We start from the raw sequence: 24,864 nt of genomic DNA on the forward strand, positions 1-24,864 counted from the left end.
TGGAAAATAACAGGACTGGAAAAGCGATCAGTTGGTTCACATTCCACCCTACCAATATCCAAGAGGCTGCCCAAATGTGGACGTGAAATTAAAACACTGCCAATGTCGTTTGATCCTGATTCTAATGAGAGTTCTACGTAACAGTTAAAAATGAACACAATTATGGAAATACTGTACCAAGAATAATCAGAGACAAAAACAAGGATGAGACTTATTTGAAAAAATTTCTAAAGGTAAAAATCAAAATCACTCCTGGCTCCCTCTTATTTTAGTGACCTTATTTTCACTTCTTTTAAATGTATATCAATATACAGTATGCATATTTGTAAGTTGCCAACAATCCTTTCAGCAGTAAGTTGGGATGAACACCAAAAGCCAAAGATGAAAACAGGAATTTCTTCCATTGTTCTGGATATATAATAGAGCCAATATAAATGTTTAATAAGTTTACTCTTATTAGCTTTTTTTACTTTAGAAACCTCATAAAAAAACCAAAAGCCAACATTAAAAAAGTTTTATATTCATCTTTATAAACAATTAGAGGCCTGGTGCACAAAATTTGTGCACTGGGGGTGGGGGGGTGTCCCTCAGCCCAGTCTGCACCCTCTCTAATCTGGGACCCTTCAGGGGATGTCCGACTGCCAGTTTAGGCCTAATCTCTGCAAGACTGGCCCCCCTCCACAACTGCCCTGCCTCCCCTGTTGGCCTGATCACCCACAACTGCCCTCCCCAGCCAGCCACCTTGAGCCCACATGGGGGCAGCCATCTTGTGTGAGGGTATAACAGTCAATTTGCATATTACCTCTTTATTATATAGGATGAGCATAACTCCCCAGTCCATCAGCGGACATTTCTGACTTATAGCCAAGCTTTTCATTTCTCTGTTCTATGACAACTCTGAAAGGAGCGGCTGATATTATCCAGAAGGCGATTTTCAGCATCTTTAATTTTTAGCAGCTCTTCCATAAGACTTAATATGACTTCTTAGAGTTGGGCTCTACACTTCAGAAGATGCTAACATAAACCAATAACAAGTACAGACTGGTGACCATAAAGAAGAACAAAGCCATGGAGAAGAAACCTGTGGAAATGCAAAGCCAAGCCCTGGGGATGGGGCGAGTGGGGGGAGACAGGGACAGATCCTCCCAGGCAGGTGGAAAGCCCACTCCATAACAGACAAGACAAGGCCCAGGGAGCACAGCCACACTTCAGTCTAACTTCAGGCACAGGACTATGAACAGAGGGCCCCATTCAAAGTAGCTGGACAGGGGCATACTTTTGTATAGTGTGTAGTACTGTCTAGCAATTATACTCAATGCTGCCCACAGATCAACAGAATAGAAACAGAGGACTTAGAAACAGACACACAAAACTATACCCAAGTGATTTTTAACAAAGGTGCATAAGCAAGATAATGGAAAAAGATCGCCTTTTCAACAAATGGTACTGGAGCAATTAGGCACTGATAGGCATAAAAGAAGAGGAGGAGGAGCCCTAGCTGGTTTGGCTCACTGGATAGAGCGTCGGCCTGGGGACTAAAGGGTCCCAGGTTCGATGCCGGTCAAGGGCATGTACCTTGGTTGCAGGCACATCCCCAGTAGGGGGTGTGCAGCAGGCAGCTGATCAATGCTTCTTTCTCATCGATGTGTCTAACTCTCTATCCCTCTCCCTTGCTCTCTGTAAAAAATCAATAAACTATAAAAAAAAAAAGAAGAGGAGGAGGAAAAATAGGAGGAGTTATAGCTGCTTAGTGATAAGAACAAATGCTAATAAGGATGAGGAGAATCTGGATCTTTCACACATTGATGGTAAGAATGTAAAATGGTCTAGCCACTCTGGAAAAGTTTGGCTGTTTCTTATAAAATTAAATAATGCAATTATAATACAACATAGCATTGTACTCTTGGGCATTTATCCCAGAGAAATGTGTACACAAAAACCTGTACACATGTGTTCATAGCAGTTTTATTTGTAAATGCAAAAAACTAGAACCAGATGTCCTTTAACAGGTGAACTCTGACTACCCATGTCATGGAATACCACTCAGTAATAAAAAGGAACTATTCGTACATATAATTTGGCTGAATCTCAAAAAAATGTATACTGTAAGATTTTGTTTATATGATATTCCTTAAGAAACAAAATCACAGAGATGAAGAACAGTTTGAGGTTGCTGAAGGTTAGGAATGGTGGGAGATATCGCCTTTTGGTGATAGAACAACTCTTGATTGTGGTAGTGACTACATAAATCTATACACGTGCACACAAACAAGTACTACGTGTAAAGCAGGGAAATGTGAATAAGCTCTATGGATTATAGCAATGTTAATTCCTGGTTTTGATATTGTACTATAGTTATGCAAGATGTTACCATTAAGTAAAACTGGGTTAAAGATGCATGAGAATCTCCCTGTACATTTTTTCCAACTTCCTGTGAGTTTACAATTATTTTTTTAAGTTTAATACCAGGAGCTTTGAAGTTCAAATTCTGGTTTTGCTACTTACTATTGTGCATACGTAATTTGGCCATTCTAAACTTTTGTTTCCTTATGTTTTAAATAAGGATAATAATATTAGCTGGCAGTTTAATATGAATTAAAAAAAGGGTACTTCATTTTAGATAAATGGGACCAGATGGCCAAGTATTTTTCAAGAATGATGCCATATATGGTACTGCGTGTATGATTAAATTACACACTATATCTACAATATTTTATAATCAATCTGTAAATGTGACTTTTCTTATTTGTAGACAAATTAGGTTTACATATAAAAGCATTTTAGAACAATAGCCATGCCACCAGGTAGATTAGAATACTGAGGACAGATAAACTTTCTATAGTCCAGAATCTGATGAAATACTCCGCAAAAGGTTAAGCAAACATTCTACAAGGAAAAGCGATTTGACCTGGAATTTGATATGGTTCATTTCCACATCAAGATCAGATTAATTAGTTGCTTTTTAACCAAATAAATTCCTGTTGCTTTGGAGAATGAGATCTAAAAAAAATTCAAAAGTCAGCACCAGATATTTTTTCACTACAGATCCCTTCCACAGTAAGGCTTTCCAGGTTCAATCAGCAGACAATACAAAAAAGCCTTCAAATCTTGGCTGGCAGTGTGACACCCTCAGGCCTCCTCATCCCCTCTTGCAGTATAACGGAAATTCCTGTGCCCGTCTGTGCTGGCAGCCCCAGTAAGGTCTGCCTGCTATAAGCCTCCCAGTCTTCAGGCAGTGATTCTGCACTCAACCCTAACTAACACTTCCTCCTACCTTCCTCCAACACCAGGTTGAACTGCAGTTGGCAGTTGCCACTCGGAGTGGGTGGCTAATGGTGGGAACAAAAGCAACTCTTAACCAGATTGGGTCAAATTATATTTGGGAAAGAAAAGGAGAAAAGTCAAGACACCAAACAAATGACAGCTTAAGTTCTTTTATTCAAAACAATTGTATTAGTTTATGCAATTGGTGGCAGAACATATGAAATTAATAAACGCTTTTTTTAATAAAACAGAAAGACTTGGTAATGTGGCTTTGCAAGGACTCTGAAGTTTCATTTAAACAAAGAGTGTCCTGAAAATTTATAATGCATAAATTATCTCATTACCATCACACAAAAGAATGATCCCCCCCACTGCCTTGGCTTCCTACTCACAGTTGTATTTGAAGAATAGTTTTACCAAGAAATAGTTTTACTCATTTGCAAAAAAAGAGTCTCTGGTTATTTTTCCCCCCAGAATGAGTTGAGGAGGGAAAGGCATATCATTACATATACAGCACTTCTGCAATGAAACAGGATTAAGAGATAAAAGTTCTCTCCTTCTAATCCTTCACGAAGTGTAAACCCAGCCTACAACAGCAGCAACAAAACACCATACATGATTTGAGTAGCTTTCTAATTTCACCCTTGCATAGCCTATAAAAATCAAAACCTCCTTAAAGGAAATCAGATAACTTTACTGAAAATATAAGTAGACCTATTACACATTTAATATCCCATCTTCTCCATTCCATTTGTATCTTGCTTGCTTTTTCCTGAGAATTCATGTTATGAGCAAAAACTTCTGTTTACTGAGCGGAGGGTAGTAATTTGGGGAGCAACCCATGAAAGTGGCTTGCAGGGAAGGGGAAACACTGGAAAATATGGCCAATGTAAATGATTTCCAAAACCTGTAAGTCCAAGTCCACCTACAAACAAGACCTGCGAGCTATGCAGGAAATCCAATACTGAATCCGGAATGAGGTCCTATAACTAGATCTGCCTCAGTTTTGTTCCATAATCTAGGATACACATTTGAAAGGAAGAGCCTTCAGTACTTTTTAAGCATGGTTATTTTTAGGTTTGGTTTAAATTACAGAAACTGGGTATGGAAAATTACCAAGAGAACTCAGTCAAAGAAGATCCTCAAATACCCAGCAAGGCAATAGAGAGAGTGGGGAGGGCCTCTGCCACAGAGCCTGGAAACACTTTCTCAGTTTTCTGGTCCTTTCAGAGCCTGTGAGCACCCGCATTCAGGATTCTGCTTTGGAGATGGCCAAGCAGGGTGACCCTCACTTGCTTTACCGCTGCAGCATCCCCAAGTGATTGCTGGGTGGCTTCTGGCACATGGTGTAACCAGTATTCCTGGTGTATCATTTATTTATATAATTCACTTGAATGTGTTTGGTGGCAGAGAGACCAGGACGGCTTTTTTAATAGCTAACAGAAATTATGAAGGCTCAAAAGCAAAAGACAGATAAAAGAACTTTTATGCTAAGGCACTTATAATATTATAATATTACCTAACAAACTGACCTACCTGAGAGGCAAAACTTCCTCACATATAATATGAGAATGGGGGATCAGATCAGTGGTTTTACAACATACGGATACAAGGGGTATAAGGTGGCCAGGGAGACAGTTTGAAGCGCCACTACCAGGAGAAATACGAGCAGGTGTGCCTCAGGCCCTCGGTCAGCTCTACCTACATCTGCTTGGTGGAGTGGGCTTCCATGTGAGACTGACTGAAAAAAAGGGTCTACAGTCACTTTTAAAGATAGATGAAGCCATTGAAGTCCCAGCTCACTCTAACATTCCATGATAGCTTGACTTTTTTGGCGCTATCAGAGGTAACAAGGAGCTGTACTTGGACCTTTTCAAATCAACAAATTCCGAGTACCAAGCAGTGCTCGAAACATAAGCCAACCCTGAGCATCAATTTAGATGCTGATGCCACTGGTGGGAGAACCACGCAACACGATTTGCTCCTGAACGGTTTCTCACAGTTCTTTCTCCAGTTCCTACCAAGCTGAGAGAACTTGTTCCATCAAGATACACACTCCAGTTCTGTTCTGTTTTGTTTTTGAATGTCTGCCTTGCAGGAGATGACTGGGACCTCGTCCTCCCACCAACCTCTGCGAGAGTGTGGCCCGTGCAGCCCCGTCTGGCCTCCGAAAGCATCCTCCCCGATGCCGGCGGCAGACGGGGTCTCACCCCAGAAGTAACTCCTGCTGATAAACTCTTCCTATGGCCAAGCAAATCACTGTCTGATTCCCGCAGCATTCTTCCCTCCTGTTTTCCTTCCTCCTCCTCCCTTCCTATAAAGAAGGTGTCTTTTAAGTCTATCTAGAAGGAAACCTGAACAGCGAGGCGCTTTCCCCTCTTAATTTGTTCCTTATCCCGCTGGTGATTCATGCCCTCCCGCCCCTTCCTCCGCACACTGAGGCGGCTCTGTTCTGCTCAGTTGTGGGAGGCCACGTCAGCAGGAAACAGCACTGACTGCCAGGTCACATTCAATACTGTCTGGAGCAAGTCAGCGTGCAGCACCCGCAGGACAGAGGCTGCTCTATGGCTTCTCCCGAGTGAAGGGAGCGCTCAGCCTGGAAAAAAAGGCCGGCCTCTGAGCGCCACAGCGACACAGCCCAAGCCTAGGGAAGACTCCAAACACCATGGATTAGAGTTTCCCCATTTCTAAATGTTCCCAAATATTTCCAGCTAGAGAGTTATTGGTCTCCCTTCTCCTTCTTTTCTTAGAGGGCTTTCTGTACCGCATCCAAATTCATATTTGGAAAAGGTTGCCACAAGCCAACTCAAACTTCATCGTGGCTTTCTGGCTCCTGAGTCCGACAGAGGAAATTCTGCACATCCAACCAACCAATCTCAGCCTGACCCGCATTGAGTCAGGACAGAAAACCTGACCTAAGGGGCAGGCACACAAAGGCATCACTACGGGTCTCTTCTCTTATAAACACACACAGTAAAAACAGTAAACAAATAAGGCGTGCCAGATATCATCATGATATCTCACAGGATGGATTCATGGTCAAGAATCACCCCACACACAGAGATACACGCAGTAAATGACAATACCATATTTAATGTAGCTGGCTCGGTAAGTTCCAAAATAAATCCCGCTCATGTAAACCAACATGATTAAGATGAACAGGCTACAATAAAATAGTAGGGCTCCTATGCGTGGGGATATGGAAGTGTTTCTTAAGTTGCTGCAAAAGTAGACCAGGGAGCCTGTATAAAGAAGAAATGTGATTTTTCTCAGGAACCTCCTAACTTGATAACTTCCCCCTCCACTCTTAAAAGTGGACAGCCCAAAAATCAAATCTTTCTCTCCCTAAATGCCAGGTTTCCTAAAGAAAACACCCCTTCCTGTGGAGGGTATGAATAAAAGAAACAGGAGAGAAGGGAGATGAAGACAGGGAGAGTGGCTCATACATGAAGGAGGGTGTCTGAGTGAGAGACAGGCCCAGGATGGAGAACAGAATAACACAACACCAACACTGCAGACACAGCAAAGGCTGTCTGCTCCTTTCTGGGAGGCACTGAGCTACCAGGTAGGTAAAAGGTGTTAATTACCCGCAAGCACACACAAACCCAAGTGCAAACGGGACCATGTACCTTCCAAGAAGGCATTAGGAGCAAACCAGAGAAGGAAGAAAAACACACAGGGGGGGAGATGACACGTAGCTGTTGCATGAACTTTTCCATGAGGAGGAACTAAAGGCCAAGACAAAATCAAGGTACTTAGATATTTAGTGATGTAAAAGGTAATCCTTTTCATTTTCCACCATTCATATAAATGAACACCAACAGCACAACTGATCAAACAGTCACTTTATCAAACCTGGTCTTCAGACAGAGATTGAGAATCTTTACGTGGATTCTCAACAGAATCTCCTTAATGGGGGAGATAGAAAATATTAGATTCATCTACCTATTAATTTACTGAAAACCAAGTTTAATTGCCTAGCACAGACTTTACATAGATCCATGGAAAAAAAATACCCTGATAAATTAAATCTTTAAAAGCATCTCAAAAAATTAAAACTACCAAATTTTATATACTGAGTGTACATCTGGAACAAATTTAAATTAGCAATTATATAAGGGAAGTTTTTAGGGAAGATGGTCTAGATCCAAAGGTAATGTATTTCTTGGTCAACACTGTAGGCACAAAGAAAAAAAGTAAAAGAGAATAAGGAAACTAAATATTTTCCATATAAGTGTTAGAAGCACATGATAAATTTGCTCAATTGGGTTATGTTGTTTTTAATAGGATAATAGTGCAACAGCTGACACACAGATGAACAACAGAAGAGCCTTGAAAATTTTTAAATCCAAAATGTAGTTTTTTTGAGAGTTTGACATAACAGAACAGACACAAGTGGCAACATTGGCAAACACACTTATGTGTGTATATGTATGCATATGTACACATATAGAAAAAAATGGGCCTTTTGGCATAATGAGACATAGACATTTGGTGAGAAGCTAAAATTAACAAAGAGCATTACAAGATTATGACTTGCATATAAATCCTCCAGGGCATATTTAGAAGGGATAATGTTTAAGCAAATTAGTCATATTTTAAAACGGAGAAGTATAGAGAATAAGCTATCCCAGACATGCACACACACAAAATGATTATGCGACACAAATCAAGAAAACCCAAATTGATTTGTAATTTTCAAGACCTAATTAAATCTGAAAGAGAAACTGAAAACTAAATTAGTGTATTTCATTGATTCCATGTAATCTTTTTCCTTATTTTAACATCTCCTAAAAAAGGAAAGCAGCTTACAGTACAGGGCAAGTCAGTTTAATTGATAGTGTTTTCTCTTTTGTAGAAAATAATGACTTTTCAAAAAAAAATCAATGGCATACTAGAATCAATAGAATGATAGCAAATGATCCTATGAAAGCATCGCAAACAGGACAAGTCTGTGTGCTGTTTTCCAGCCAAGACAAGCAATAGGGCAATCTTATCCTGTTCATGGATAAGAGGTGGACATCAGGATGCTTCAGCTCAGGCAGTACACCGGGGATGAGCAAGTATCACTTTTCATGTTTTTAGGATTTCTTCCCATTCACAAATGATTCAGTATCCTAAATATTGGATGCCATAAAAATAAAACCCATCAAATATTTTACTGAATGCAATGTAAACGAAATATGCCAAGTCTATCTTTAAAAATATACTCAGTACCAATTACATCTAAATCTCTGAAAGTAGGGACCCAAGCATTGTTGTTGTTTTTTTTCAAATCCCAGGTGACTCAGCTGTGCAACCAAGGTTGACAACAAGTAATGTAAAGCACCTGGCTTGCACAGAGGCATCAAAAAAACTATTATTAAAACAAGAAAAAAACACATATCGGTAATTTTCTTTCCCTTTTTTGTTACTACTCAAGATTAAATTATGCTAATAAAATTTTAGAGAAATTAATGAAGTACCTAAAGAGCCCTAAATGATAATTTAACATCTCAGTTTCAAATAAACAACCTAGATAATTAAGCTCTTGAAATCTGCCCTCACTTGCACCTATTTAAGTAAAATTCTGGTCTTTTCATGAATTAAAGTGCAAGAGAAAAAAAGAAATTGAGAGACATGAAGAATTTTAGAAATGATCTGGTTCAATCCTCTGATTCTGAAGTGAGAAAAGTGAGGCCCTGGTCAATGAAACTAGATTGAATGGAGAGGAAGTTAAACCACTATCAGGAGCCGCTCTCCCTCTAATTGAAGCCAGTTTTGTCAGGTTTCTTCCTTCAAAAGGGAAGGGAGAAATTAACAATATAATCAGCCGATTTGTATTGTATGAGTTCAAGTCCAAAGACCTTTGATATGAACCTAAGTCAATTTTTTAAAAACTGCACAAAACAGAGGGTGTGTGGAAGGTGTACAGTTAAAATTTGTTGACACAGGGAAACGGGCTTGAAATAAATTTAAAGAGGTCAGATCAGCAAGGCTATTATGCACTTTATGTTGAGCCATTTCCTATGTCTCCTAAATACATTACCCAGAGCTACTTTTCAGCACTCTGGCTCAAATTCTAAAGAGTCTCATTTTCTCAAAAGTCTGTTCTGTGGTTAATTACTTGCCTTCTGACTACTCTGGTGATAGCCAAGAAACAGGTAGAATGCACCTGTTGTTCTTGAGTTTCATCTGAGTTGGAAGCTGACATTCTATTCACCTCTAAAGAATGTTAATTGCTGATACCAGCATGACAGGTGCAATGAGTATTAAAATGATCAATGAAAACTCACAGAACAGCAAGGGAAATCATCTCCAGTGGTTCTCAACCTGTGGGTCGAGACCCCTTTGGGGGTCGAATGACCCTTTCACAGGGGTCGCCTAAGACAGTGGTCGGCAAACTGCGGCCCCTTGAGTGTGGCTCTTCCACAAAATACCACGTGCGGGCGTGCACGTACAGTGCGATTGAAACTTCGTGGCCACACTCAAGGGGCAAAAGAGCCGCATGTGACTTGTGAGCCACAGTTTGCCGACCACTGGCCTAAGACCATCGAAAAACACATATATAATTACACATTGTTTACAGTAGCAAAATTACAGTTATGAAGTAGCAACGAAAATAATTTTATGGTTGGGGTCATCACAACATGAGGAACTGTACTGAAGGGTCGCAGCATTAGGAAGGTTGAGAACCACTGATCTAGACTCTAGATTCTAGAGGAGAATATGAGAAGATTCCTCAAGAGCTGTAAATTTAATTATTAATAATTGGTCTGGAATTCAACAATTTGACCCTTAAAATAGATTTTTTAAAACAGGGCACAAATTTCTAAATTTCTACAATGGTGCCCTGTCCATAGGAGGGAAAAAAATAATATGTATAATCCTGTTTTCCACGTTACTATGGAGTCATTCACTACCCCTAACTGCCTCTCATGGATAACTTCTCCTCTTTTCTGAGGGCAATGTTCCTCTGCTCCAGATCCTTGCTGGTGTAGAATCCTATCTATTTTGAATTCTAAGTCACTTCCTTTCCCCCATTTGATGCTTCAAAACTTTCCTGTTTCTTTAGAATACTTTACCCAGAGGTTCTCAACCTGTGGGTCGAGACTCCTTTCACAGGGGTCGCCTAAGACCATCCTGCATATCAGATATTTACATTACAATCCATAACAGTAGCAACATTACAGTTATGAAGTAGCAACGAAAATAATTTTATGGTTGGGTCACAACATGAGGAACTGTATTTAAAGGGCCAGAGGGTTGAGAACCACTGACACAGTGAAGCCAACTTCCATATGAGCCCACCTACTTTTTATCCTCCCCTTTTGTCTTTCTCTTTACTATCACCCAGCTGACTGGGGAGGAGCAATGTACTTGTTTATTACTTGAATACAGTGTATGATATTCTTTTATCTGTTTAGAATATTTTTCATATTTGCATGTTTCCTAATTCAGTGACCCCTTCTATACTACAAAATATGATTCATTAAACTTTAAAATATCCCTAGGATATCCTTGGCAATCATAGTTTTTTTCTCATTATTTGGGAACTCAGGCACAGAAAAGAAAAAGGAATTTCTGATAAAATGGCAATTGAATTAGATGTAAACTAAAAGACTGTAAAGGGGAAATTTTTCAGATAAAGAAGAAGATTCTATTTTTGAGCATATAACAAAGAATTTAAACCATTATCCTCTTTTATTTTCTGCATATACATGGATTTTTTCCCTTTGTCCATTTTGTGACCATACTTAATTCTGCGTTTTTTCTTTTGTTTAAGGGCACCATTTCTCTAAGTCCCCTTTTCTTACAAGTGCCCCTCACCCCACAATCTCCTACTTCAGTTCTCAAAGCTTGGTCCCAGAACCAAGGACATCAGGATCACCTGGCAACTTCTGATAACTACAAATTCTCAGGCCCCACCCACTCCAGACCTGAATTAGAAATGGGAGGGGGGCAGCAAGCTGTGCTTTAACAAGCCCTCCAGGTGATTCTGAGCCACGCTAAAGTTACTGGGAATTGTCAGTGTCTGACACATGGATGTCATGCCCTTGATTCCGGCATTCTGTGGGGACCACCTGGGTCAAGCACCAAGCTGTTTCCTAGGCATCTCCACCATTCAAGTTACCAGGCTGGATCTACAAAGGGAACAAAGAGGAGAGCAACAGTCCCAGCCCAATTCTTTTATAAAGTCAAGTGAAAGCAGGGCTAAAAGCAGCTTCAGCAAGCAGCAAGTTGTAACATGGTTGTTTTCTCATCTACCTGTTTTAACTCCATCTGCCTGCACAGTCTCACCTGTTCTAATCATATTGTAAACTAATAAAAACTCTGAATTTTATTAGTTTACAATATGTGAGCTACTGTGTTTACATCTAAATGATGGGAAAATAAATCTGTACTCTGCTGAAAGAAGCAAACTCAAATTTGTTTGATGACCCCCATTTATTGCTTATGAAAGTTTGTAAGAAAAACTGAAAAGCAATTTTAATTAATAGGTTCAATAAAGACAACCATCACAAAGAGTTTACTTAATATGTTTATGAATAGGAGATAAAATATCCTTGAGCACTTTGCAAAACTTCCCAAAGAAGACTAACCTGGATGAACAGACACAGGTATGCGGGCAGCCTGTGCAGTGTGATGTTCTGGGAAAAGCACACCATGAGAGTTTCTGAAGCTCTCCTGAGGGTTAGGTTAACCAGAAATTCTCAGTCTCCACTGCTTATTAGAATCACCTGTGATGCTTTTCAAAGGTCATGCCTTACCCCCTCCAATCTGACAATTCCTACAATTAGCCTGGAGATCAGTTAGCCTGGAGATCAACTTGTGCAGCTTTTTAAAGTTCCCCAGATAAGTCTGATGTGCCCAAGTTACAAGCCACTATGTTATCACAACCAGCTTTAAAATTCTGAGATGTTAGAGATGTACTTGACCTTAAGCATATGATGCAAGAACTATGTTGTTCAAGATGCAAATACTTGACCCATAGTAATAAGAACTGTTTTGATCATTAACTAAGAATAAGTTACCCAAATTAATCTCAGATCTTGACATGTAATTTATGGGATAACAAACCATGCTATTGCTTTATTTTATTAAGATTTTTAACTACTTCATGCTTATACTCCAAGACAATGTAAGTATGAAGGTTTGATTACACAGCTCACAAAGATTGTTCTTCCTCAATAGGAAGAACAAGTTAAATTCTAGCTGTGCCAATGTGCTCATTGTGTCCACACTGCTTATATCCTGGTACACACAGCAGGCATCATATACTGACACTGTTATATCTAGCACAATACTCACTAACGCTATGTTAAAATATCCAATCCTGGATACCCCAAATCATCCAACTCTGGACAACTCTTAAAGACTTGGCACTTCAAGATCAAGTAAACAGTTTAATCTGACATTTACATGAGATAGGTGTATGAGTGTGTAGCCACTTACATGAAAACTGCAAAATAAAGCAGATAAATATATATCTAGTCATTCCTCTAACAGAGACTAACATTCACTCAAAAGAACACTAAGGATAATGCTTATATCTTTATATTTTTATGTAGCAACTCCTATTCCCAAAGACTTTTCTTCCCTCTTGTCAGTTTAGAATAAAAACTATAGCTAATAATTAGAAGATTTTTAAATGAGGTGAAAATGTGGAAATTCCTATAGCCAGAATGATACCACAAAACTGTGTTAATTCTGGCTCTACACTGCAATATATAAAGTGTCCATAAAGGCGTTACATTTAAATTATGGTATGCTTCCATTTTAACCCAGCCACAGAAAGATTTGAAGACTTGGAAGAAAAAAATCAACTTTTCTCTCCAAATTGCAAAAGAAGTGTGAGGGGAAAGTTGGAGAACGGAATTACATCCAAACCACAGAAGAAATGCAGGTACATTCAAAGAACTCCAAGCCATAATGTCATAAATGAAAGTCACTGGTGCAGGCGATTCTGAGGCCAGTTCTCTTCATAGAGCAGGTCCTCGAATAAAAATGTTTCGCTCAGTATCGTTTTGTTATAACATTAATGAAATGCCGTAAGAACTTAACTATGCTTATGTCAATTAGCCTATGGTAAAACTGGTTTTGTTATAAGTCCTTACGCTACCGTTTCAAGAACCTATCCCCGATGTTAAGTGAGGATTCACTATATTTAGATAGGGCCAGAAAGGAATATTACAACATACACCCCTTTTATCCAACTGTCTTCACATCCTCAAAAATAGTGTGCAAAACACCTCCCAAGTCATTAAAAACTCTCCTTTAGGGAAACAACCCCCAATTTGACAAGCAGGGAAAAAAAAGTCCTTTTTTATTTTTTTAAAGTTTTCCTTCTTTATCCTTTTTTGTTAATCCTAGTGCTTGTCCAATTAGGATAGAGTGAGCACAAAATGTTTACTCACAAAGATTTACACTGCAGGACAAATATTTTTCTGAAAGACCAGATTCCACCTGTTTTAAGGAAATCTGCAACCATTTATCTAGTGCCCATTACTTGCTTCCTCTCTTCAATGTGTGTCCCATTGGTCAGCAAGCCTCGGCATCTGCTAAACATCTCTAATTTCTGTTCCCACTTCCACATCCCAGCACCACTGCCCTTCCCAGCTTTCTTCTCCTCCTTCCTGCCCCTCCCTGTGACCTATCTTTCCACCTCCCTCATCCTTTCAGTCTACACAGATGATGAAGAGAAAATGTACTCTATCAACTCCACTTAATCCAGTAACCAGACTCCTTTACAATTTAAAGTGTACTCTATATATTTCTGGATCTGGCAGTTTTTATTGAAACTTTACTGCTATAGATAAATGCTATAACTTTTCACTGCATGAAAACATTGATTACTCATTAAAATATGAATGAGTACTCAAAATTAAGATGTTTGTGAATAATACAAAAGATAAATATAAAGCTGGTCTTTTACTGTTAAATAGCCTTAAAAAATATTTTCCAAGGTGTTCCCAGACTATTCCTCACAGAAGAAAAAAGTTAACAAAAGAATGAATATAATCATCATCCCCTCATGCTTTTTACAGGTAAGAGGAACTAACCCATATAGTGGACCTCTTCAGAATTAGCATGTGTTTTTAGAAACACATTCATGCATGCATTATCTTAATTTGAAGAACTGAGGATAAAAATAGACAAATTTAACTACTTAAGCACAGTTGCAATGTCTTAATTTGAGGAACTCAGAGTAAAAGTAACCAAATTTAACTAGTTAAGTGCAGTTAAAACAAACAAAAACCCTCTGTGAGTTAACTAAAGAAAATTTCCCACCATTTGACATGAATTTTTAGCAGTGTATTAGGAAATGACTTTCCCTTATTCTGAACACCAAACAGATGCTGGATAGGCATTTGGGATACAAAGATCACTGAGATTTGACCCCTACCATCGAAGAACCCTTTTCAGACTTCTTTCAAGACCCTTCTAACATGAAATTTTCAAGTTCTAAGTGTAAAAACAAGAGTAAAATATGCAGAAAGAATGAAACAAGAAGGAAAAGACTACGAGCTGTGAAATAAAATGTGGCAGGCAATTGAGGTAACATGACATTGTTAGCTCTTCTGAATTATCTGACGCAAAGAGCTGTGACATTTAAGGAACTCCAAGCAGTGATACCTTCAGAAATGACATTTTAATCATTGTTTAACAAGCCTGAAAGGTAAAAGGCTACAGGGGCTAAATTCCCATCACATAATTTTTAAATGTATTAATCTTTAAGTAATATGACTAAAATGTGAAGACATCTAAAAAACAAAAGCACCCTAACCAATACCTCAAGTTCACATAGACTTTCCTGAAATGCATTAAAACAGTGGTTCTCAACCTTGGCTGCACATTAGAATCACCTGGGAATCTTTTCAAAATCCTGATTTCTGGGCCTCATCCTCCGGAAATTCTCTTTCTTTGTTACTAATGTTGTGGCCTCACCTGATAATAAAGAAACAGAATTTCCGGAGGATGAGGCCTAGAAATCAGGATTTTAAAAAGATTCCCAGATGATTCTAATGTGCAGCCAAGGTTGAGAACCACTGCATTAAAAGGACAGGTGACAAAAATGAAGAGTGGTTAGATGTCTAGCTATAATGGCTGAAGTCTAATAATGGTTTTTATTTATTGGATACTTACAATGACTCACACTGTTCCAAAAGCTTTCTACACAATACATAATTTAATCTGCATAGCAGCCCTTCAAGATCTATGCTGTTATTACAATTCCGTAGATAAGGAAACTGAGATGTAGAGAAGTAAAGTAACTAATTTTATGATCTACAACTAATATGCAAGGAATTTCTAAACCAGGCAATCTCACTCCCAGATGCATAATGATCTTACCAATATGCCTTACTCCCCTCAGTACTGCCTAAGAGCAGAATGCATTAAATAGAAATTAAAATTATGGAATTTAATTGTAAAAGGCAAGGCCTAAAGAAGAGAAAGCATACTCAGAAGCACTCCTTTGAAGGCCTTTCTAAATATGGCTGCTCAGGCACAGTGTGTATGTTTGTTTTTTATCTAAAAGAAAAGCAATAAATAAAGCTTCAACTATAAAAAAACAAAACAAAACAAAAACAATCCATTTTAATTAAATGCACGGAACAGTGGACCCATTGTTTTATCCAAAATGCTGTATCTTAACAATATATACATTCCCATAAACCTTCATCTGAAATGTGTGAACTGCTGTCATCACCATCAACCCCGTAACAGTCAGCCTATTATAAATAGGCAATGGAATAGGCTAGAGAATCAACTCATTTCCACAAGTCGGATAATCAAGTCATTGCCTGTAAGTGATCAGGACATCTCTTTAAAAAATAATCAGCAAAGCTATGTACATTACTAGATGATGATGAAGATGATGATGACGATGATGATGATGATAGTATTTATACTCGATTATCTCACAATCTTATTGGGTAGACATTAGCAACTATTCCCATTTTAAGCAAGGGAACAGGCTAAACAGTGATGGCGAACCTATGACACGCATGTCAGAGGTGACACACGAACTCATTTTTTTGGTTGATTTTTCTTTGTTAAATGGCATTTAAATATATAAAATAAATATCAAAAATATAAATCTTTGTTTTACTATGGTTGCAAATATCAAAAAATTTCTATATGTGACACGGCACCAGAGTTAAGTTAGGGTTTTTCAAAATGCTGACACGCCGAGCTCAAAAGGTTCGCCATCACTGGAAAGGTTAAGCATTAGCTAGCAAACTAGAGGACTTGCACTTTACTATTAAAATATAATCTTTATAACTTCTAACAAATCAAATCACCAAAACTTTACTTGGAGAAAAAAGCCAAAGAAAGTCTGACAATAAAATACTGGGTGAACCTTTTGTCCTAATAATGTAAATGTAAGGATAGATATAAACCCACCAAGGTAACTGGGAAGGGCAGAAGGAGAAAAGTAGCAAGAAGCAGACACACTGGGTACCTCCCTAGAGAGGGACTTCACACCTCCTGGAAGCAACACCGTTTACACTAATTTTACGTAGTCTCATAACATTGCTCCATCCCATCATGATAGCTGCATATATGGTCACCGATCTTCCTCCCACCCCTTCCATAAGCGGGACCTTCTGCTCTGTATCTATCAGTATTTACCAACTCTTATGGAGACTACCCTGCTGATAAAATTCCAGTTACACAGCAGCAAGCTGTGTTTGAAAGGGGGCCTATCAGGTCAGCATGCAGAATGTCTATTTGCAACAAATGACTGTGCATGTCATGTATGAAAGGAAAGCCAAAACATAGTGACCAAAATGGAACCCCCAAACATTTCAACGGTCATGTATACTCCAAAACGCTGAAAATGATTTTTCATCAATAACACACACACACACACACACACACACACACACATGCACACACGCACACGCGCGGCTAATTTACCCTAAAGCTAACTAACATATAAGAGTTATAAAATGAGCTGGCAAGTTGGTAGAGTAATTCAGATGCTCCTAGAAACTCAGACTCTCTCAGGTTAGAGCTTCACTAACTCTCACCAAATACAGCTTTGAATCGATCAGGAAAAGGTAAGCTGGACACTGGAGATAGCTTGGGGGAAAGACTTGTATTTTCAATTCTAAGTGATTTTTCAAGTAAGGCCAAACTGTTCACAATAACATTTCAAATTAGCAATCCCTCACAAACTCCCTCCAAATGCAAAAGAAATGGATTTTCAAAGCAGTTTCTTATATGAAAAAAGAAGCTCTCAAAATCCTAACCTATATTTCCACTAATATTTCTACAAATAATTAGTCAAATAACAATCAATTACATGTTCAATGTAATGAAAGTTTGCAAAGATTAAGAAGGATTTAAGACATTTATACTACAGTAATTTCACTTTCAAACCACCCCAATATTTTTGATGCAAAAACTGTAAATTTAGCCAAGGCAAGGGTTCAATCAACCTTAGAAGACCAACTTCATTTGCAATAGGTCCTCTTTCCCTGGTTTTAAGCCAGTAAAACAGAAATTTGTCATTAATATGCAGAGTCTGCTTTAAAGGAACAGACCATATAGAAGCTTTGCTTTGCTTGTAACCCCTAGCTATGACACCACTCATGTCATCTATAATACTAAAATTGTAATATGCTAATTAGACCGGACAGCCAAACGACCTTCCAGACAACCTTCCAGACGAAGCTGCAGCTGAGAGGGCTGAGCCCCTGGCATGAATTTCGTGCATCAGGCCTCTAGTTTCTCAATAAACAAAAAGCAAGAGACAGGGAGCGTTGCCTAGGACCTGTCATGAAATTATTAGAAAGAATGACAGGTCGGTGTTTTAATGTGTCAAACAAGTCTAATAAATGCACTTAAAGTACAAAATGAGAGAGGAAAAAAGCAACATTAAGGTCCCTGTGGCAGTCTGTATGCTGAATCATACAAGGAGGGGAGGTGGGATACAAACAAGGAGATTCAGAAATGTGGAACTGCTCTCAATGGGGTCATTCACAGAGCCCGGAGCAGAGCATGGTGTTCATCAGTGATATGGTTCCCACACTCACTGGGCCAGGGGGAGAATGAGATGCAGAGCTAAAGAAGGCTTAAGGAGAATAAGCAGAAGAGAGAAAAAGTTTCACATTCTAATGGCTTCTAAGCTACAGCCATCTCAGAGAAGGGGTCTCCTCGCGCTTCCCCCACTATACATTCTCCCATCGTTTTGAGGTCTCAGCCTACTATACACAAGTCAGCAGAGTAAATGGTCTCCGTAAAAGATGCATAATTATTGTGGGCAAAAACATTAGTAATTATCTTTAAATAATATTCTTTATTAGAAAAATGGTAATTCCTAAACATCTTACTTTTTAATCTGTTTTACAGAGTCACAGGACATTCACCTATTTTCTTCAGGCTCACAATTTGTATGCAACAGTCTTATAACACAAATGAAACTTATAGTATTATTATAGGATCAATACTAAAGTTCTTTAGACTCTAAGCATATTTCTCTATAGAAAACAGATTAGTTTAATTATCAATGTAATTGAATTAGAAAATTCTTCTAGAGAGACAAAAACACCTAACCAGGCATCTTTAAGCTTCAGGACAATAATAAAATTTAAAAGAAAAATCATCACACTTGATGTGATGCCAGAGCCAGCCAGTCAAGGGTCTAGTCTAGTCAGTAATTATCATCAGGCTGCGTGCTGGGGGATAAGGTGGGGGGTACTGTTTCCTGTCACAACTGAGTTCATAGTCTAATTCAAGGGCTAAGAAAAGGTCTGCACATAGAGCCAGACTGTTTTATGCAGGGCTACCTCTACCTGCTCCCCCAGAAATGCAGAGAAAGGTCAGGATGAAACGCAGTGGTCCGGGAGGGCTCCTGGAGGAGACAGACTAGAGCCTTAAAGGAAGTATTGTATTTGTTTTGGCTGAAAGGTTTTACAGAGAACAGAGAAATGGCCCAGATAAAAAGATGGCATGTGTGGGCAGGAAGGAAAGCTGCACTGCCAGCACCTCAGCCCAGACAAGGATATGAAAAGAATGGGAGAGACCTGCAGCTGCCCACTATTAATTCCTGACTTTAAGCAAAGGCAAGAATTCATATTGATTGCTAAGATTCTTTTTTCCCCTAACAATCAGCTCTTTGTCTAGGATGCCATAGGTAGAACGCAGCCTCCCAGTGAGAGTAAACTATGACCTTTTGTGGCCCCTTCAAGACCTATGATTCATGTTTCATGGAAAATATTGAGAAATAGTCCATTAGAATGAATCTGCTTTCACAGCATATCGTATGTTTCCTGTGTTTTTCTTCCTTCATTATCACCAAGGACATTCCCATAAAAACAAAATTTTGTTTTTCCCCCAGAGTAACTATTTTTTTATATTTATTTGCTTTGAATTTCCAGACTGCTTTTTCATGACAATCACAATGAGCTTCTTAGGTCTTTCTTGTGATGCCATAAATGTCCTATAGAAAAGATTATTAGGGTAACAAACTCAACTATAAGCAAAGGGGGTTAACATTATACCCATAATTTCAAAGTTTCCAGGAAGGCCCCCAACCAAGTCCACCCCCTAACCCTAATCTCTCCACCATCAATCCCGAACCTGCTGACTAGTGTTGAAATAGAAAAATTCTCAAGCTGACAGTTCCAACCATGGCGTAAACAATAGGTATGACTCCAACATTTCCAGGAAGGCCACCACCACCAACTGCCCCACCACCACCACCAAAAACTACTTCCCCACCTGCTGGCTGGTGTGGAAAGATCATCAGTAGAGCTTTGCTTTCTTAACTTTAATCTCTAGTAAACTTCTTTCAGGAGTTTCCATGACAATATGACTGGATTTCCAATCTTTTCCTAATAGGTATTTTTTAAAGGCAGGCCAGAGAAGACTGCCTTTCACTGTACTAGTCCTCTCCCATTGCACCCCTTCTCTTCCAGCAGCTGGAAGCCCCATCTGAACGCTCAGCCCATCCCAACTCTGGGCCCAATCCTGACTTGGGGCAGAAATAATTTAAGGAGTTCTAAATCAATGCTCCCAGTATCACACCACCTGCTCTTACTCTGATAAAGACCCAGTCTTCACCATCCACTTTTGCTCTGCAAACCATCTCTATCTCATCCTGGCCATCAGTACCCATCCTGGTATCCTGCCCAGAAGCCTGTTATTCCAGGAACAGGAACCCACCTTGCTCTTGTCATATGCCCAAGGAGACCTACTATTTGAGTTCATGCTTCCACGTACTGAGCAATAAAGATCTCAAACTCGAGAGTCAGGTATACCAGAGATGAAAGCTCAACACTGCCTCTTTCCAGCTATGTGACTCTAGTTGTATGAATTAACTGCTACAGGCCTTATGTGTACCTATCAACCCATTAAATGAGTAAATACATAGCATAGCATGAGAGCTGAATAAATATTAACAATGATAGGGACGTTAATCACAATGAAAGGATAACATCACTTGTGTTAGAATTTGCAAATATACTGTCTATTCCCAAATTCTGTGTTGTTATGCCCTACCCTCCTGGAGTCAAGGGCTCACTAACTCACAGGGCAGTTAGTCAAATGAAGGCTTACGGGGGCAGGGGTGCTGAGTGACCACCAGTTGTGCATTAGAGTCCATCAATGGGTCTGGACTCAAAGTTCCAGATGCTGCAGTTCATCCTGTTTCCCCAGTGCTTCTCGAGCCCTGACAAACCATGTGATTCCAGGTCCTAGTCCCTCTCATCCTGTCCTGTGTCATTTCAACTAATTGGCCCAGGTACCACCATGCCCCAAATGAAGATAACCATAGCATGGCGTTTTCAGAAGAGAACAAAGAATAGGAAGGCTGGGGAAGCCAAAGATAAATGGCTTTAGTCAAACGCATTTTTGAAATCACTGGAAGGGGTGTTAGTGTCACTTATCTCCACGTATCATCATGAATAAGTACAAAGCTCCCACTGTGAACAGAGAAACATACTTGCAACATTCCCTACAGAGTATACCAGTTACTGACATGGACTCACATAAAAAGGGGGGGAGAGGCTAAGTAGACGAATACACACACATACACACACACATACACACATGCACACTCCTCAGACATCAAGAAGTAAAAGCAGGTGGCATGAAAGTGTGGATTTTATAGATGCTGATCTATTCAGCAATTTGCTTTTATAGATTCTGTTACACATACTCAGTTATAGAGGGACACAGTTTACCTGCCAATTCAGGAGGCTCCAATGATACCATGCCCAGAGGCTCAACTGCTTTCTTAATGAACTGTAAACATCAGCTTCATTCTAACAGGTGAAGTGACTTTTCATCTGGTGTGACTTAGAGTACTATAAGGAGATAGAAGATTCTATATCCCCCACTATTTTAAAATATTCATTTCCTCTCTTCTGTCCCTCTGATCTGAAGTTTCTTTGTCAATAAAAAAATAAGTTTGGTTTGAAGTGGTTTAGAACAGCGGTCGCCAACCAGTGGTCCGCGGACCACTCACTGGTGATCCGTGAGGTCCGAAAGGTTGGCGACTGCTGGTTTAGTACACCACAGATGAATTTCAGGGACACAATGGTCAGAGAAATGGAATCAGCAAAAATTACTGACAGAATGGTTAAGTCACTTCAAATTAAATGCAATTAAAAATCATTAGGCTTGAATCTTAAAAATACACTCATTTCTCCAAAACAATTTTCCTAAATTTGTATTCATATAGGTACAAAAACAAGTAGTGAAATTACAAAGCAGCATGCACTAGTATGGAAAGCAATAGAAAAATCAACCTTTTCCATGTAATTCATTATAGAAAACCAAACAAAGGGCATTTCCCCTCATTTATTAATATAATGATAAGCAAGTCCGGGTATTAAAAACAAGCCCTAGGACCAGTGGGTTGGGCATTGTCCAGTGCACCAAAAGGGTGCCAGTTTAATTCCCAGTCAGGGCACATGCCCAGAGGCATGCAGGTGGTAGCCAACTGACGTTTTGCTCTCACATGAGTTTCTCTCTCTCCCTTTCCTTTCCCATCTCTCTAAAAATCAATTTAAAATATTTTTAATAAATAAAAATAAGCCCTATGATCAGACTCCAGTCCAATCAATAACCTAGTAGTGAACTCAATTATATGTCAATTTACCATACGTCCAATCACTACCAAAAACAGCCGTCACAAACAGTGCTCTTCAACACAAGTGTTTACAGGTTAATACAGATCTGGATTGATCTTCCGACAACAGAATTCATTATGGATCAGAGTACCTAAGTAATTTCTTTCCAAAGTGAACTACAGGGAAGAGACATTGGTATTACACAAACTAGAAATTAACTGAAATGCCCAACAAGCTGTACCCAATTAAAGAACTACCCAAGGAGCCTCACCTACACTTAGAACTTATTTCAATGACAAGATTCTGGACTCTAGTTGATGCTATACTGGAATAAGACTTTGGAAATCCTGGGAGGGGGTATTTTGTATATGGGAGGGACATGAATTATTGGAGGTGGAGTGTGGATGGTGGTGGGCAGCTTAAATGGCCCCCAAATATTCCTGCTTGCTGGTAGTCAATCCTGTCTAAACCCCTTTCTTGAGTGGGCTGAACCTAGAATTGCCTCTTGCCCTCTACCTGCTGCTGTGATGAAGCCAGAGGCAAGAATGTAAGTGTCCCCATGGAGAGCCACTTAGCAAAACATTGAGGGATGCCTCCTGCCAATACCCTGCAAAGAACTAAATCCTGCCAATAACCACTTGAGCAAGCCTGAAAAAGGCTGACCCTCAGACATGCTTTATAATGACTGCAGCTCTAGCCCATACCTGAATTTTAGCATTTTGAAAGTCCAGAGCCATAGGCCACAACTAAGCTGTGCCCAAATTCCTGACCCACAGAAACTGTAAGACAATAAATGTTGTTTTAAGCCACCAAATTTGGGAGTACTCTGTTAATATCTATCTGATAATAAATGAATAAATGACAGGTCATTAAGAGAAATATTACCTATAAAAACATCATTTGGATAGCACCACAATATAGTTTTTAAACTTTTATCTAATTTGAAAAAGTACTTCCTATTCTCAATTGGAATTTTTCAGGTCTACCAAATTCCATAATATATAAAACCTGCAAGCTTTCCCAAGTTAAATTAATGCACTTAAAGGTCAATAGAATACTAGAGGTATTTAACTCTGTCTCTTTTATATCAGCATCTACATCAGCATAAAGGGTTCCCTATTTGACAGAAAGAAAAAGAAAAAAAAATTTTTTTAATTCCAAGATAAATTTTACTTCTAGAAAAATCATAGGTAGACACTGAGAAACACTCTATTTTATTAAAATAATAAAGGAAAACTCCTTTGATTAGAAGGCTTCCAAAAAAAAAATCTCTTACCTTGAATGCACTGAACTGTTCCATCCTCCGCTCTTATTGTAAAACTCTCACCTGGATTAACTTGAACAAGAATAACCTGCCAAAATAACACATTAATTTCAATTTAATACTAGAACATCTGGGATTTCTCTAACAGTTTTATTACCTAAATTTATGTTCTAGACAGGAAGTATGTGGCACAGAATCTTGTGTAAACACAAAACTTAGGATATGTCTCAGACCTGGTTCAAATGTGAGGGGGCTGAAGCACACGCATTTGAACTTAGCTAAGTGAATTCTCCTGTGTTGCTTATGATGCTATGTGACTCAAAATCTCAATTGTAAGATACAGTTTCCTCTCCCACAATTCTTCTTATTCTTTCACTAATTCAGAAACGGCAATTAAGAAATTAAAAGACCAGAAACCATACTTATGAAGGAAAATTTCACAGAGAAGTGAGGTTCTGACCTAAAACTGTTGCATAATATTCCCATGTGTCTATTGCTAACATGGGTTATATGATTTTATTTTGTAACAACAGAAAGCAATTTACTACCAAAAAGTTTGGAAAAAGCATCTGGGTATAGGATCTGGAAATAATAATGAACAGTACAAAATAAATAAATAAATATTACAAGTAGTTCCCACCAAACACTCAGATTTTTAAATCCATTACCTAAATGTCAGTGTTTTGGGAGAACCAAGATGGCGGCATAGGTTAACGCCAGAGTTCGCTGCCTCGAACAACCACTTCAAAAATACAACTAAAAGACAGAACGGACATCACCCAGAACCACAGGAAGGCTGGCTGAGGAGAGATTCTACAACTAGAAGTAAAGAGAACTCCATGCCGAGACTCAGAGGAGGCGCAGTGCGGAGGTGAAATACTAAGGTGCGGAGGTGCGCGTGGAGCAGGCCGGCGGCACAGGGCGCGATTGTTTTCAATCGGGAGGGAGTTTCAGACTCTGAGCTCCAGATCCAGGCGAGTCTCTAGGGACCCAGACTCAAACGGGAGAAGCGGGAAGGCAGCTTTCTCTCCGAGATTTGCAGCGGTTGCAGAGCCGCTGGGGACGGAACTGAGAGCTGCCATAACTGCTCGCTCCACACGCCCTGTAGATCCCCTGGGACCCGCCCCGCCCAAGCCCTGCACAGAGGCATTTGCCGGATAGCCTCAGGCAAAGGCTAGATTAGCACCGCCCTAGAGATTCAGCACAGAAGCTCTCCCACTGCAGACACAGCTGACTCTCATAGCCAGTTAGCCTGGAGGTCAATTCACC

The 24,864-nt window shown here is 39.3% G+C and overlaps 1 protein-coding gene across 8 annotated transcripts in view; it reads right to left on the reverse strand.

Moving 5' to 3' along the window:
* The window catches only part of FNDC3B (fibronectin type III domain containing 3B), a 277,903-nt gene that overhangs the window by 223,750 nt on the left and 29,289 nt on the right, over positions 1-24,864 (reverse strand). For 6 of the 8 annotated variants that reach the window (XM_005860873.2, XM_014535303.1, XM_014535301.1 and 3 more), the window contains exon 3: positions 23,608-23,683. The exons of the other annotated variants lie outside the window; for them this stretch is intronic. In XM_005860873.2, coding sequence (XP_005860935.1) covers positions 23,608-23,683 — 76 coding nt within the window. The remainder of the gene's footprint in view (positions 1-23,607; positions 23,684-24,864) is intronic. 8 annotated transcript variants of the gene reach the window in all.

This window comes from Myotis brandtii, unplaced genomic scaffold (assembly GCF_000412655.1).
Source record: "Myotis brandtii unplaced genomic scaffold, ASM41265v1 scaffold1423, whole genome shotgun sequence".
NCBI lineage: Eukaryota > Metazoa > Chordata > Mammalia > Chiroptera > Vespertilionidae > Myotis > Myotis brandtii.